The sequence below is a fragment of the Mauremys reevesii genome, linkage group 21 (genome assembly GCF_016161935.1).
Source record: "Mauremys reevesii isolate NIE-2019 linkage group 21, ASM1616193v1, whole genome shotgun sequence".
In the NCBI taxonomy this organism is placed as follows: Eukaryota; Metazoa; Chordata; order Testudines; family Geoemydidae; genus Mauremys; species Mauremys reevesii.
Genome location: NC_052643.1, coordinates 7,517,665 through 7,533,778, shown reverse-complemented (window position 1 = coordinate 7,533,778; position 16,114 = coordinate 7,517,665). Strand labels below are relative to the sequence as shown.

Here is a 16,114-nt window from a genome sequence, read left to right as displayed (position 1 = left end):
CCTGTATAAGATGGAAACCACTTCAAGCCAGGGGTATGTGGCAGCACTCTGAGTTCCAGCACCTATGTCTCTCCCCCCACGCTCCCCCTGAGCCGGGCTCTGTTTCAGGGCTGATATGGGAGCTACTGAAGCCTGACAAGGAGCCTGCTTGTAGGTAGGAGGCAGCCCCCAGCTTAGCAGGGGCTGGCATTGGTTGATGACCCAGTGCCTCCCCTATCCTGCAGTAACTTGACTTTTGGTGTCTGGTCAGACGTAAAAACTGAGCACCTGGCAAACCTATAGCATTGGGCAGGGACTTGGGAAAACTGGGTTAAATTCCTTTGCTTTGACACAGATTTCCAGTGTGACAGTAAGCAAGGCACTTACTTTCTGTGCCTCTGTGCCCATCTGTAAAATGGGCATAAATACTTTCCAACCTCATGGGCATGTTGTGAGGATAAATGTATTAAAGACTGTGGTGCTCATACACAATAGTGGGGGCCATCTCAGTGCCTTAGATAGGCAAGTTAGGCAACCCTTGTGCTCTTCTCGTACAGCACACGGGAACCAGCCAGACGTCAACTTTAAGGCCTTTTTGCACACTTAGGTGCGCTGCCCACCCTGGCCCATCATGCTATGTGCTACAGTTTCATAGTCTTGCTTAGGCTGCAGTGTTTGTTTGCATCCTGATTTGTCGGTTCTTCCTCCCAGCAGAATTCCCAAAGACGGCGCCTGTGACTCACTAAGGATAAAATCATGCAGCGCTCTCTAAAGTTAGCATCCTTTGTGTTGCCAGATGGGATTTTTAAAATAAAGATGAATCCGCTGTCGCAGATGCTGCTGGGAGTTAACACTTGGTCCCTTTTCCATGGAAATGGTCTTCCTTGCTACTTTACATTGAAATAATTGAGACAGCAGCTGCTACCATCCTGATTGTGACACAACGGCCGGAGTTTAAGATACGTGTGTACACAACTCATCCCTCACCATCCTTCCCCCTTTCTCTTGGGCTTCTTGGATCCCTGACAATTGCAGATGGGCACGAGAGGGTTAAAGCAACCAGCTTTCTCCTGCCTGGCTGAGTTAGCACTTCCCTGTGCTTCCAGGATGACTCCAAGGAACAGCCTTCGCATCACAGAACAGAGGGGGGGGACACTGCAGCAGGTCAGAGGAAATGTTATTTAACGCTGGCTCCAATCTCCTCCCACTTGCCTGTTTGGCTGGGGAAAAGAGAGAGGCAGATCTGTAGTGAAGGAATTAACCAGGGACTAACGCCAAGAGCCAATACAATCCGTGACAGCAGAGGCTGCCTGCTGCAGACTGCTACTGGATTCAGGAAGGGAGACAGAGAAATTCAATCAGACCACCTGGAGAGGAAGGAGACCATCTTCGGTAGACTGCTGCAGGTGGAAGGTTCCCTGAAGCACTGTTCTGGCACTGACCTGATCAGCTGAAAAGACTATTTCATTCCGTGATCACCTGCTGACTATGAAGTCCAGATATAAAAGCTGGACAGACTGACTGATCTTCCTGGTAACAAACATCACTGGATCTTGCAGTCAGGAGTCGACGCAAGGATCTTTGCGTGTCCACCTAGCAGACTGAAATGATTCAGGCTTAATGCCCCTAGCAAGCCCAGTTACTAAACCACTGGGAAAACTCCCTTCACGGTCCTCACGTGGAATTGTGCCAAAGCTCACGGACAAGCTAATCACACAATTAGACACTGAAGTCGAATGAGTACACGACTGCTCTGGGGAGAAACTTGCACATTTCCTACAACTACTGCAGTCATCCCAAGAAGGGGGGAGTTAATCAATACCTATCTTTTTATGTCTGAGGCCCTTGGAACTGGTTAAAACAGGTGCAGCAGCTCCTGAAGAGAGAAGGTTAGCCTCATTCCAAATAGAAATGACACCTGAGTGAAAACAGCAGGCGGTGGTGTTCCTTTCTTTGAAAAAGCAGGGGAAGAACCTTGGGCACTGAGAACAAGTTACCTAGCCAGGTGGTGGTCATCTTCTCCGATCCATCCAGGTTCTCAATCGGGGACCGTGGGGGAACTGGTAACTTCTTCAAGGGTTCTGGATTGTGTCACATGACTAACACGAAGGACCCTGAGAGAGCCATGGATGCTTTACCAGTGACCTCCAACTCTGCTGCAGGCCCTGTTACTTTCTCACAGGTCTTTGGCCAGCAATGTCAACTTATGGAGGCAGGTAAGAGGGGTATATATTTAATTTCCTAACTTGTTGCCCACTAATTGTCAAATTATCTTCTCCCCAGACCCAGGACTTACCAGAGTCTGGGATTGTTCAAAGGAGTCTAAGGGATTTAAGCACCCAATTCCTTAGCTTCTTTTGAAAATCCCACCTTAAGATTCCTAAATCCAAATACTCACAAATTTGAAACCATGGCGTAGGATGGACATTATGCTGTTTGGATTAACATGCTTTGAAATCAGCCACTCTTGAGCTGATGGTCCAAGAGAGGTTGCCACTGTGTTTTGAACAGTAAATGGTATGCATGATAACTCATCAAGTTACTTAGAGTCATGAAAACAAATGATGCTGAAATAATTAGTCAAGCAAGGGCATGAGTGGTAATTCCATTGCTGCATCTTTTTGCCTCATGTAACTTTTGTAGGAAATTAGTTGTTTCTAACGGGTGAGTTGCTGGTCAGGGAACACAGATTTGTACCATGATAGGGAGTGACTATTGTAGCATGATGCATCTCTGGTGGGTGGACCTTTGTTGAAGGTGTTCTGTTCTATAAAGGACCAGGTGACTATTAATTATTATTGTAGTGCCCTGAAGTCCTGGTCACAGACCAGCACCTCATTGTGCTAGGTGCTGTACAAACACAGCACAAAAAGAAGGTCCTTGCTCCAAAGAGTTTTACTGAGTTGCAACTCCCCTAGGGTGGGTCTGATTCTCGGATGCCCTTGTGGAGTCACATACAGCTATGTAAAACATAGATAAATCAGAGTTCTCCCTCTGATTGTTCTTCACACTCACTCTGCAGAGGTGCAGACAGCTACACGAAGTGCAAGGCCATGAAGGACTAGGTCACTGCCTTTAACTATTTTAATGTTTTGTAGCAGCGTCCACCGCCATAGTATCTGAACGCCTCCTGGGTTAATAAAGTGGCCTGGCAAACAAGGACCCTAGTGAAATTCATGAGTCTTAATTTCTTCTCCATTTCTGGGTTAAAGGAAACTCTCTCCACAAGGGGTGGAGAGAGAGGACTGGTAGTTGCAAATATTGATGATGACTTTACAATGAATTTTCTTAATCACATATTGTGTCAACCTGATTTAGTGTCCATGTTGCCAAGACCCATTGGTGCTTTCACAATACTGGTTATGACTATGGAATAGGACTTATTTTCTGGTGAATTTCTAGGAGTGAAGCTAGGACATAGACACCTAGTTGTCTCCCCGAGAAGATAACTTGAAAATGTCCCCCCAAATCCTATTACAAGTTATGTTTGGACCATATTGTTAGTGTTTAGAGGGTGAATTCTGAAAGAATTACACTGCACTATTCCTGCATGATTTCCGCTGAAATCTGTGGAAAATACCTAGATAAAGTTAAGACATTTGGTGACCTTCATTTTCTAGCTTGTGACTGTGTTGGGCTCTCAAAGCAAATATCAGGGAATAATCCAAGGCAGCTTTACTTTTCTCCCTTGCATATTTCAGATCATATGATCAATGATACCAAGATCATAGCCCACTGGGCCAGGTGCTGTATATAAACACACTTAAAAACAGTCCCTGCCCTGAGGTCTTGCATTCCAAATGGCAAGACAGACAGAGGATAGGAGAAAGCAAGTAATAGTAGCTTAACTTCTAAAAGGGGTTGTTAGGATATAGACATTCAGGCCTGTCTGCAAAGGCCTATACTTTAAGAATTTAGGTGTATTCTTATCACTTAGCTAGTTATAGAGGTATAAAAGAAAGAATGAAGATCACTGTCTGTGTAATGGCCTTCTCTTACTGTGACAGGCTAAGGCCTTCAGCTAAGATGTAGTTAGGCAGCCATAAGCTGGGAAGTGTCTGGTCACATCCACACATTCCAAACTAGTCACATTGAAATAAGGTGCTATTGGGCTGTTAGGAATACAGTCCTGTCCTGATATCCTATCACCTCCAGAGAAAGGGTAGAGCCTAAAAAATGTAAAAGGAAACTTAGTTTAATAGCATCCTGTCTGGCGAAAACTCACTTATCAATAGACACAGCTGAAAAACCCTTATGTCTGTATAAATGTAGTTGTGAAATCCTTTGAACAACTAGGAGCAATTGTAAAGATTTAGCCACAGAACTCAGGGGGCGTAGGATGGAGGGCAAATGCTATATTAATTTATATACTCTCCTGACTTCAAGTGGGTTCCAGCAGTTGCTATTGGGGATGCACAGGCATAGCTGGGGGCAGAATTTTGACCCAGGACTATTAACTAATGTGTATGTCTTTGTTTACCACCCCTCTGCAAAACTCACAAAGCCCTGCCACAGACATCCTGCATTACCTTGGTCAAGTCACTTAACCTTTCTATACCTCAGCTCCCCATCTGTAAGATGAAGATAATAGCGCTCCTCCTCCTCCCAGAGTGTTGTGAGGACAAATTCATTAGTATATGTAATGCATTTGGATATGGCTGCACCTAGAAACTTCAGGGCCAAATTCTGCCTTCAGTTATATCTATGCACCACTGACTTCACTGAGACTATAGGGATGTAGAGTCTGACCCTGGAAGCCTAAATTTAAACAGCAAAACATGTAGACCTCCTATATCACATCACTGTGGTTAATGATATTTTGATTTTTTTTTCATAGCAATAGGATGTGCTGAAATGATGAAAGGTCCAGACCTAATCTGAAATGTCAAACAGTGCACCTGCAGAAATACCAAACTCTATGTAAATCACAGACTTGGCAGTACACCTCCCATTAGCCCCTTTCAAGTTGTCTACAAGTGGCAACATTGTCTATGGCTCGCCTTTCATCACATGGAAAGCAGCAGGCTCGGAATGCTTGAGCTGAGTTTAAATGTAGAGGGTTCTGGTTTTTAGAGCACCCTGCCAGTACCCTCCAAGACCATTGAAGGCAATGGGAGCCCTTCCACTGACTTCAGTGGGCTTGGGATCAGGTGGGCAAATTTATTTTCCTTTAAATTTCTTTAAGGACAACAGGCCCACAAGTTCCCACACAGAAAACCAGCCCTTTGTGGGTAGAGCTCCCATTGCAAGTCAAGATCGCTCCTGGTGGAAGGTTTGCACGGGACTTCTGGGGGCCACAAAACTTGAAGATAGAAACTTTGATTGTTGAGGCTTGTTCTGTGAATATTTGTATCAGTCGAACCAACCTCTCTCTGCCTTATAGATATTTGGGGACCAAATCTGCCCTTGGTTACAAGAAGGCTTCTTCCATAGTAACTGAAAGAACCAGGCCCTGTAGGCATACCCTTCTGGCTACCTTAGGGTTTTGTGTAGCAGTGTGTACCTTTAGCAGGACTCACAGCAGGCACTGGGGAGCCTCTTCCTAGCCGGCAGGCCATGCCACTTTGCAACTGTGAAGTGTGAGGGGGAATGGCAGCCACACCAACTCCCTGGCAATTTTAAGTGCTAGTTGGGGATGTTTGGCTCACGTCCTGTGATAGAAGGTGACAGAGTCTCTGCTCTGCCGTCCCCCAGGAGGGAGGATTGGGGCCTGTTCGCTGCCCGCCGAATGGTCTGTTTGATGAAAGAAAAAGATTCATTCTGTTTAAGTTTTTCCTCGATATATTTCAGTTTCACTATTACCAAGGTGACACTTCCTTTCAACTATCTATATGGTAGTTACACGGCTCCCGTTACTATCATGTCTGAGCACCTCTACTTCTGGAGTGTATTTATCCTCACAACACTTCAGGAAATAGAACAGGGATCTTATCCCCATTTTACAGAGAGACTAAGTGAATTTCTCAAGGTCACACCTGCAATCTGTGGCAGAGCTAAACCCTGAACTGACTGAGTCCTATGCTAGTGCATTCACCACACTCTTTCTCGGTCACCTAATCTTGCTGTGCAATCTCTTTTTCTAAACACCAAACATTTACTTGGGGGAAAAAGTTAACTCTTTTCCACCCAGCTGCACATAATTTTGCCTGATATGAAAGTTTAAAATTTTAAAATAAAAAAATTCTCTGCAGCTGGTTTTGCATAATCTAATTATTTATGCACGCTTTTTGTATATTTGCATAATTCTCTAGGATATACCACAGTAATTACACTTTTAGTCTAAATAGTTCATTGTCATAAGGGAACACTACGCCAAACCTGTTAGGCCCATTGCATAAGTGCTTGCTCTTTTTTTAGCCCCTGAAATGCTGTTTGCCTGTAAATGTGCCTGGGAAATTACTTTTAAAAAGAGCATCCTTTTTTTTTGGTCATATTTTACAGTACATCTACCATCTGCCTTATTATGTCCCAATAAATCTGTTTGCTTGGGTGTGTTCTTCGAGGTGACCTGTTTTATCTGCATTTAGCATTAGCAAATATTCCAGGGGAATATTTTATAGGGGCGGGGAAAGGAGAGGAAGAGGTTGCACTGTTATAACACAGCTAGTTTAACTCCCTGGTTCTGAAAAAGCTCCAGCTTCCCTAAGTAACAAGTTATCATTGTAGCAAGTGTTCAGAGATGTTTGTGTCTAATGGAGAGTTGGTCAGATAAGGCATCATTTCAAAAGTAGGCGTTAATTCTGACTTGTCGCAGGGATCCATAAGGAATAAGCAGGGCCAGCATTATGATGTTGGTGTTTCCCACACTCACACCCTGTACTTCCTTCTCCTGTCTTCTGCATTCTCCAGTCCTCTCCCATCCATGCCTAAACTGCCCACTCTCCTCCCAACCCTTTGCCATGCTCAGCACTGTGAGATCTGATCAACGTTAATCATCTGGGTCGAGGGTAAAGGCAGCTGTTCGCTATATCTACTGGCTGATACTGCAGTGGGCAGTCTTGTAACTGCCAATGAGGGACAGAACCTAAAGGCAGAAGAGGCAGAGCAGTTCAAGAGAAGGGTGGGAAATAATGAAATGATGAAAGTCGACTCAATGAACTACATTTGGGGGTAGATCATCCTGAACTCGGATATTCCAGTCGGAGCATGATAGCGAGCAGCCAGTTGGACACAGTGAGTGAAACGAAAAATCCTGTGAGAGAGCCTGTCCCATTCTCTAGGCCATCACTAGCTCTTACCCCGTGCTTTTCATCTGTTGATCCTGAGGGACGTCAGTGTTACTATCCCCATTTTACAGGTGGGTAAACTGAGGCATGGACTTGCTCAAGCTCACCCAGCAAAACTGCCTCCCCTTAAGCAGTGAGTACTTTAGTTAGAGCCATTTTTAAAAATTATTATTTTCTCTCCTCCTCTGAACTGCCAATGCAGTAACATTTGCAGTGCATTTGGGGAGTGGAGTGCTCCAGAACGAGGCTTGAGCTCTTTTCTTTTGGATGCTCTCGCCTCCCCTCGGTCTCAGTTGGTGCTGGGGGATTTCAGCACCTTGCAGAATTGGGCTCCAGAAGAGCAGCCACTGTTTCTTGCGTAATTAATTCCAAGTCGTTTGTCATTCTCTGCAATACACTTCCCAAGATTGGGTTGCTGTATATTACTCCATGACTCACTGTTCCATAAATACATCCTGAATTAGGTTATTTGTCATTTTCCTTAATTCATCTTTGACTCACAGCTTTGTTATCCTGCAATATTTTTACTTCGCCAACTAATTTTCCTCCATCAGTTAGAGAATGAGTAACTCAAATCTCCACGTGACTTGAATGAACAAGGACAGTCAGGTAGTTTCAAAAAGCTACTACGCTTTTGAATGCTTATGGGAAGCTTCTGCATCTTGTTCATCCATCATATAGACTTGTGCTCAGTGTGTGTGTTATGCATCCCACTCTAATGGCTGGTCCTCAGCTGCAAGCAAGGGGACAAAGGGCCTGATGCAAAATCCATGGGAATATTTTCATGGACTTCACTGGGCTGTGGCTTGAACATTAGGGCCAGACTTTTAAAGGTATTTTGGCACCTATTGAAACCAGTGGGAGTTCAGGCCCGAATTCACAAAGGTTCTTAGGTGCTTAACCCACCGATTCCAGTCATGAAGAAATAACACGGTGGACTGGAGACTCTAGGAGCTGAGCATCTAGGGACACATCCTCCCCACTCTCCTGGCTGCTCTGAGCATGATAAGAAGCACGCGGTTCTTCATGCTTCTGAGCTGTATTCCTCTATGGAGCCATTCCCTCCTTTCCAGAAGCAGAGTTAGTGCAGTGCAGGGCTGTGCAGTTCACCTCCCAGGCATGTATTGCTTTCCTCCTCCCTGTCTGCTTGCAAGTACCAGTCCAAACAAAATCACTTAGAATGAGCACAAATCACTCAGCCCAGCAAGAGCAGAATGGACACAGTGAAGCTAAATATATTTTGGGCTTTTATATACCCACAAAATCCTTAGGCTGAATTCACGGAGGATGCAAATTCTTTTAAAGTTGGGGGTAGGAGGGGGAGAGAGAGATCTTCTCTTTCCTCTCTGCATCAGAGGAATGCCTGTGGCAAAAATGTTTTCAGCAGTAAGCAGAAAACTTAGCAGGGAACTAGAAATTGAAGTGTCCCTTGTAGGGAAGGTTTACTGTTCCCTGTGTTGATGGTTCTGTAATGCAATAATTCAGCTTTTGAGTGTGTAGCAGGCAACAGTTCTCCTCTGTATGGGCTCGTTACCGTTACAGAAGGCAGTAGAGTTCTGTAGTACCAAATATCAAGAAAGTGTCTTGATTTGTTACAGCGGATGACTAAGTATGTGAAAAATCATGTGAATTTAGAGGTTGTGAAAGATACTGAACATACAGCCCAGCTGATCCTTTCTTATCCAGAGAACAAGCACAGCCTGGGTACAGCAGTACAAGCTTCTGCTATGCTGTCCTATTCACACACCTCATAGAATCATAGGGTTGGAACAGACCTCAGGAGGTCATCTAGTCCAATCCCCTGCTCAAAGCAGGACCAACACCATCCAGATCATCCCAGCCAGGGCTTTGTCAAGCTGGACCGTAAAAACCTCTAAGGAAGGAGATTCCACCACCTCCCTAGGTAACCCATTCCAGTGCTTCACCACCCTCCTAGTGAAATAGTGTTTCCTAATATCCAACCTAGACCTCCCCCACTGCAACTTGAGACCATTGCTTTTTGTTGTGTCATCTGTGACCACCGAGAACATCCTAGCTCCATCCTCTTTGGAACCCTCCTTCAGGTAATTGAAAGCTGCTGTCAAATCCCCCCTCACTCTTCTCTTCTGCAGACTAAATAACCCCAGTTCCCTCAGCTTCTCCTTATAAGTCATGTGCCCCAGTCCCCTAATCATTTTCGTTGCCCTCTGCTGGACTCTCTCCAATTTGTCCACATCCCTTCTGTAGTGTGGGGACCAAAACTGGACACAATACTCCAGGTGTGGCCTCATCAGTGCTGAATAGAGGGGAATAATCACTTCCCTCGAACTGCTGGCAATGCTCCTACTAATACAGCCCAATATGCTGTTGGCTTCTTGGCAACAAGGGCATACTGCTGACTCATATCCAGCTTCTCATCCACCGTAATCCCCAGGTCCTTTTCTGTAGAACTGCTGCTTAGCCAGTTGGTCCCCAGCCTGTAGCAGTGCATGGGATTCTTCCTTCCTAAGTGCAGAACTCTGCACTTGTCCTTGTTGAACCTTATCAGGTTTCTTTTGACCCAATCTTCTAATTTGTCTAGGTCACTCTGGACCCTATCCCTATCCTCCAGCATATCTACCGCTCTCCCCAGTTTAGTGTCATCTGCGAACTTGCTGAGGGTCAATTAATCCCATCATCCAGCTCATTAATAAAGATGCTGAACAAAAGTGGCCCCAGGACCGACCCCTGGAGCATTCCGCTTGATACCGGCTTGATACTCCGCTTGATACTGGCTGCTCTGAAGTGGTCATCTCTAAGGCTGAGAAGGTAGTCCTGGCTTCATGGCCCATTTAGTCCTTGGCATCTTCGGAGACAGACTGGCAGAAGGCTGGCAGTGGTGATATTGTTGACTAGGCTGAAAATGACCAATTTTTGGAGATGGTGGGGTCGTTCATGAACATTTCCAATGTTTTTCCCAACAGTTTCATTATCTGCTTCTTCATGGTCCATTGTTGACTGGACTGTGGCAGGTCTCATGCTGAAGTCAGTGGCACTACTTCTGCAAGTAAGGCCTCCCCATTCTGAGCAAGGGCTTCAGAATCTGACTCTAAAAAAGCAGGATTAAAAATATCATGTTGACAGATAGATTGTTTGTTTGTTTAATAAAGGAACAGAACCACCGCTAAGCTGAGCAGGGTCGTTTTTTACATTGTTTTTGTTGTTTCCTTTTAAGCAGAACCACAAATCAATGCTTATCTATAGCTCATTACATTTCCATGCGGGATGCTTGCTACTTCTAATAAATTACTTAGGACCAAGGACTGGGTTAGGAGGACTTTACTGATGGCAGCTGTGATAGAAGGAATGCATCATACAAATGATGAAGAATTTATGAAGAAGCCTCTCCAGTTAACAGGATGCTGACGGAAAGTGGCGAGATTTCAGAACAGTGCTAAGGAGATGATGACGCTTTACTGACAATATCCTTCCTCTGTTTTGTTTTATTTTTTTAATCCCTTTTGTGTTCTTGCTGGGTTTAATTATCCATTGTGCGGTGACTTTCCACACCTTTAACTCAAGGTTGATGTGGGGCCATTGGATAAATGTCACTTTCTTCCAACTAGGTGAAGACTAATGGCATTCATCAGTGTTGTTTATTGAGGGCTGCATTATGGTGCTTGGAGTATTTCTGAAATAGAAAGAGGGGAAAGGCAATGATGTAATGAGTTTGCATCCAAGCTGCATCGCTCACCTCTGAAGTGGGTACAATTGATCCACACCTGTCAATAAAGGACAGATTTCTTGAAATAGCTCAGCACTCAGTGTGCAGCCAGCAGGTGGAGCCCTTTTGAAAATCTAGCCCTAGCTGAGTGAAATGACCTGCAATGAGATAAAAGAGAAGTCTGTTCTCCTGACTTTCCTGAAATGGATCTCTTCCAAAAGGCAAGAGACATTTATTTAATATATACATCATTGCCGTGCCAAAGGCCCCAGCATGGCATCAGAGGTGGGCCGTAAACAGGGTAGGAGAGAAGCTTTCCAAATCAGTTCAGGGAGGATGGTCTGTGTGTGAGGAGCAGCATGGAAGAAGGTGGGAAAAATTTGGGTTATGAGCTGGTAAGGAGGTGGATGAGGCTGACATCATTAGTGGACCGGAGGATGCAGGAGCCACATGGTAAGCGATGAGAATGGGGCAACTCTAGTTTAAAGTTATTGTAGCATTCTAAGACAATGGCCCTAAAATGAGTGGGGATATGACTGCACAGCTGGAGCATCTCAAATCATTACCGTGTAGCGCTCTGTTGTTTTAATGCAGATGTAAATCTAGTTTTCAGCAGGGTGACCAGACAGCAAATGTGAAAAAACGGGATGGAGATGGGGGGTAATAGGAGCCTATATAAGAAAAAGACCCCAAAATTGGGACTGTCCCTATAAAATTGGGACATCTGGTCACCCTAGTTTGCAGTCATGTGAATTAATTGCTGCCAGACCAGAATGCAGTCTGGCAGCCACAGGAGAGGCATCCGCAAGGAACAGGGAAGGGACGGAAATAGATTTGCCTCCCATACAAGTTTACTAAGTGGTCTGCACCATAGTAAAGCAGTATCCTATTTTGTCTCAAATTCCACGCCTAGTTCCCACTACCCCTAACGGAGTTCTGCACGCACGGAGGGGGGAGTCGAGTGAAACCCTTTTTAAGTAGGATGTTAAGTATCCTCACCCCTCTTGTCGACTGTCTGAACTGGGCCGTCTTGATTATCACTACAGCTTTTTTTCCTCCTGCTGATAATTGCTCATCTTAATTAATTAGCCTCTTATAGTTGATATGGCTAATTCCACCTTTTCATGTTCTGTATGTACAGGTCTGTCTCAGCTTACACTGGGGTTACGTTCTGCAGTCAGCGCATAAAGCGAAAATCGTGTATAGTCAAAATTACATTGAGTGTAATGGTGGGCGGAATCGCCCGCACTACAGAAACAATATTTAAATTATTTTTCTCCTCTTTTTTTTTTTTTTGTTTTTTTTTCTTGTTTTTGCTGACTGCATAAAACTGAAATTGCACATGTTAAATGCGCCTAAGATGTGACAGACCTGTATATATACCCAGTGGTGAGCTGGAGCCGGGTTGCTAAATTTAGAAGCTGGTTTAGAACTGGTTGTTAAAGGGCTGGGCAAACTCTGGCCCACAGGACCATCCTGTCCGGCCCTTGAGCTCCCGGCTGGGGGGGCTCCCTGGCCCCTCCCCCACCTTCCCCACTCTCGCAGAGCCTGGCTTCAGCGCTTTGGACCGCTCCTGGGCAGCTCTGCAGCTCCTGCCACTTTGAGCGGCACGGTAAGGGGGCCAGGCCAGGGCTGGGAGGAGGAGTTGGATAAGGGGCAGGGAGTGGTTTGAGGGGACAGAGGTTCTGGGGGGGCAGTCAGGGGACAGGAATGGGGCGAGTTGGGTAGGTGTGGGAGTTCCGGGAGTCCGTGGAGGATGGGGTCGGGACAGTCAGGGGACAGGGAGTGGGGCGAGTTGGGTAGGGGGTGGGACCCTGGGGGGCAGTTAGGGTGGGGTGTCTCAGGCTTGTACTCACCGGGCGGCTCTTAAAAGCTGGTTCCGTACCGAATCGGTGGTAGGGCCGCCCAGAGGATTCAGGGGGCTTGGGGCAAAGCGAGGGAGTGGACATAAAATAACGGCGCCACCCGCTGTGGCGCTTGTACTCACCGGGCGGCGCTCCGAGTCTTCGGTGGCGGCGGGTCCTTCGCTCATTCTGCGTCTTCGGCAGCACTGAAGGACCCGCTGCCAAAGTGCCACCGAAGACCCGGAGTGAGTGAAGGGCCCGCCTCCAAAGTGCCACCGAAGATCAGGACCGCAGCCGGGTGAATAAAAATTAAAATGGTGCCTTTAGCCAGGGAAGGGATTCTCGGCCAGGGCTCACAGGGCTCCTGCAGGGCCCGGGGCCTGGGGCAAATTGCCCCCTTGCCCGCCCCCCCCCAACCTCCCTGGGCGGCCCTGGGCAGCAGTGGCACTTTGGCAGCGGGTCATTCATTCACTCTGGATCTTTGGTGGCACTGAAGGACCCGCCGCCGAAAACCCAGAGCAAGTGAAGGACCTGCCGCCGAAGTGCCACCAAAGACCTGGTAGGGAACCGGTTATTAACATTCTGGCAGCTCATCACTTTACATGTCTCCATTCTATGCATCTGAAGAAGTGAGCTGTAGCCCACAAAAGCTTATGCTCAAATACATTTGTTAGTCTCTAAGGTGCCACAAGCACTCCTGTTCTTTTTCTGGATACAGACTAATATGGCTGCTACTCTGAAACATGCCTCCTATAATAACTTGGAGCCCACAGCTATATTCAGTTTCCACTCTAGACAAGCCAGCTGTGCATAAAGTGTGGAATTCATCTGCACAAGGATTCTACACCGTTGGAACCCCATTTAAGCCTTAGTTTGAGTGGGACTTAAGTGGCACATAGATCTTGAGCATCCTTTCTGCATGGGGTGAATGTCACCAAATGTGAAGCTACTGATCATTTTGTCTCCCTAGGTACAACATTGTTAAAACTGGCTCATGTGACATAGGCCACATACTCCTATCAGAGATTCTCCTTTAGCTGTGGTTCTGAATGTGAAGGATCTGTGTTCTGTTCTTATTATCAACAGGAAATTCCAAATGACCAGGGTGTGCCACATGAGGGGTCTAGATGGCCACAGATTTTCACTATATGCTGGTCTGCCTTGTCTTTAGTTGGAAGACAACTATTAACTAGTAACTTAAAAAACCCAGCACTGACATGTATGCAGGGGCGGCTCTAGGATTTCCGCCACCCCAAGCAGGGCGGCACGCCGCAGGGGGCGCTCTAGTGGTCGCCGGTCCTGCGGCTGCAGTGGACCTCCCGCAGACGTGCCTGTGGAGGGTCCGCTGGCCCCGCGGCTCCGGGGGACCTCCCGCAGGCACACCTGCGGATGCTCCACCAGAGCCGCCTGCCGCCCTCCCGCTGGGACGCCGCCCCAAGCGCGCGCTTGACGCGCTGGGGTCTGGAGCCGGCCCTGCGTGTATGAGAAGTCCTGCATATTGATAAATGTAACATTCAGCATAGCAAGTGAAATGGGGCCTTGAAAAGAGAAGGGTTTGTTATCGATCAGAGGTCTTTTTCAGTTAAACACCTGGCAATTGTGATGCATAGCTAAAGTCGTTTGGTCAGGGATCTCTTACAGCAGAGATAATTTTTTACAAATGAGCAAATATTAGGTGTGTTCCTGTGGATGACAGATTGTGCTTGAAGGAGAGTGGTGGCAAAAGGAAGAAAGGGTCAGAAATGTTTTCCTAACTGGGAATCTAGATGGTGGGGGTACAAGTGAGGAGTGGAAATCTAGGCTTACGGTGAAGACACATTCTCGTTTCACATGATAGTATGGATGCTGTGCTCCCTGCAGAAGCATGCTGGGCCTTTTGTATCCAGCTGCAAACTGGTACCAGCAGCTGGAGGAGTGACTAGACATAGCAATTCTTTGGGCATGCCCCCCACACTGGGGGCTGGCAAAAGAACCCACTGTATGAGTGCTACCCACCTTGTGCTGTGGGAATCCTCAGGAACCCACTTCAGCTGCCTTTACCATTGCTTTGTGCCACAAATTGACCACAGTGGGGGCCCAGATCTGGCCCACTAATAGTTACAAGAGAGGTCTATATAGAGCTGTAAATAGTTAATAAATAGAGCGCCAGCAGATGGCACTCAAGCATAGCAGCATCGTTGCTGGATTGTGTAGGACAAATACTTATGCAATGAAAAAGGCCCCCTCTCTGTGCAGCAATTTACATCAGCTGTTAATGCTAACTTTGCAAAGATGCAGTTTCGGTCGGACACATTTCTTCTGATGCTGCAATACCTTCCCCCTCCACTGAGCTGCCCAGCATAAAGGGATGTGACCTCCTTCGAGGTGGGTCACACACTGCACATCATTCAAATCCCTAGTTAATATGACATGGGACGTCAAACAACTAGTGCCTGTCCTCCTCCCCCACCCAGACACAAGTCAGACAGTTAAGTTTATAGGACACTTGACTGTCATGTTTGCCCTTGGCTGAGCTAGTTGAGTAAGCTGCAGCTGTAGGCACTCTTTCTCTACTGCTCTTCCATGCCCAAAGAACATCTGTTTTATAACATCTGCACATTGCAACCGGGAAGGCTGCAGTAATAAATCCACGCTTTGTCTCATTTTATGTTGCAGATGACTTGGGTAAATCCAGAGTCAATGATACCTTAGGAACCCTAACCCTAGCTCCCAGTGCCCTACCCCTAGTAACCCTGATTCTTGTGCAGAAAGCCCTACCCATAGGAACCCTAACCCTAGCTCCAAGTTCCTTACCCATAGGAACCCTAACTCTAGGGTGGGAATCCCTACCCATTGGTACCCTAACCCTAGCTCCAAGTGCTCTACGCATAGGAGCCCTAACCCTAGAGCAGGGTGCCCTACCGATAGGAACCCTAACCCTCCAAGTTCCCTACCCTTAGGAACGCGAACCCGAGCTCCAAGTGCCTTACCAATAGAACCCTAACTGTAGCTCCAAGTGCCCTAACCATAGGATCCCTAACGCTAGCTGCAAGTGCCCTACCTTTAGGAACCGTAACCCTAGGGCGGGAAGCCCTATCTATAGGTACTCTAACCCTAGCTCCAAGTGCCGTACCCTTAGGAATCTTAACCCTAGGGTGAGAAGCCCTACCCGTAAGAACCCTAACCCTAGTTCCAAGTGCCCTACTCATAGGAACCCTAAGCCTATCTCCAAGTGACCTTCCCGTATCAACTGTAACCCTAGCTCCAAGTGCCCTACCCTTACTTAGAGATTGCTGTTTACTTAGCAGGGTATGGTCAGTGTATTGTACTGGAAAAGGTCCACATTGATTTCTCTGCATGCTGCTGTCTAACAGCTGGGGGGAAAGTACCTGGGCACGACTCAG

General features: G+C 46.7%; 1 protein-coding gene across 4 annotated transcripts in view; it reads left to right on the top strand.

Moving 5' to 3' along the window:
• KAZN (kazrin, periplakin interacting protein) overlaps nucleotides 1–16,114 on the top strand; it is a 725,211-nt gene that overhangs the window by 17,373 nt on the left and 691,724 nt on the right. For 3 of the 4 annotated variants that reach the window (XM_039508723.1, XM_039508720.1, XM_039508733.1), the window contains exon 2: nucleotides 694–2,195. In XM_039508723.1, coding sequence (XP_039364657.1) covers nucleotides 2,075–2,195 — 121 coding nt within the window. In that variant the 5' untranslated portion in view covers nucleotides 694–2,074. Of the gene's footprint in view, nucleotides 1–690; nucleotides 2,196–16,114 lie in introns of all 4 variants that reach the window. The other variant, XM_039508722.1, reaches the window with a different exon arrangement.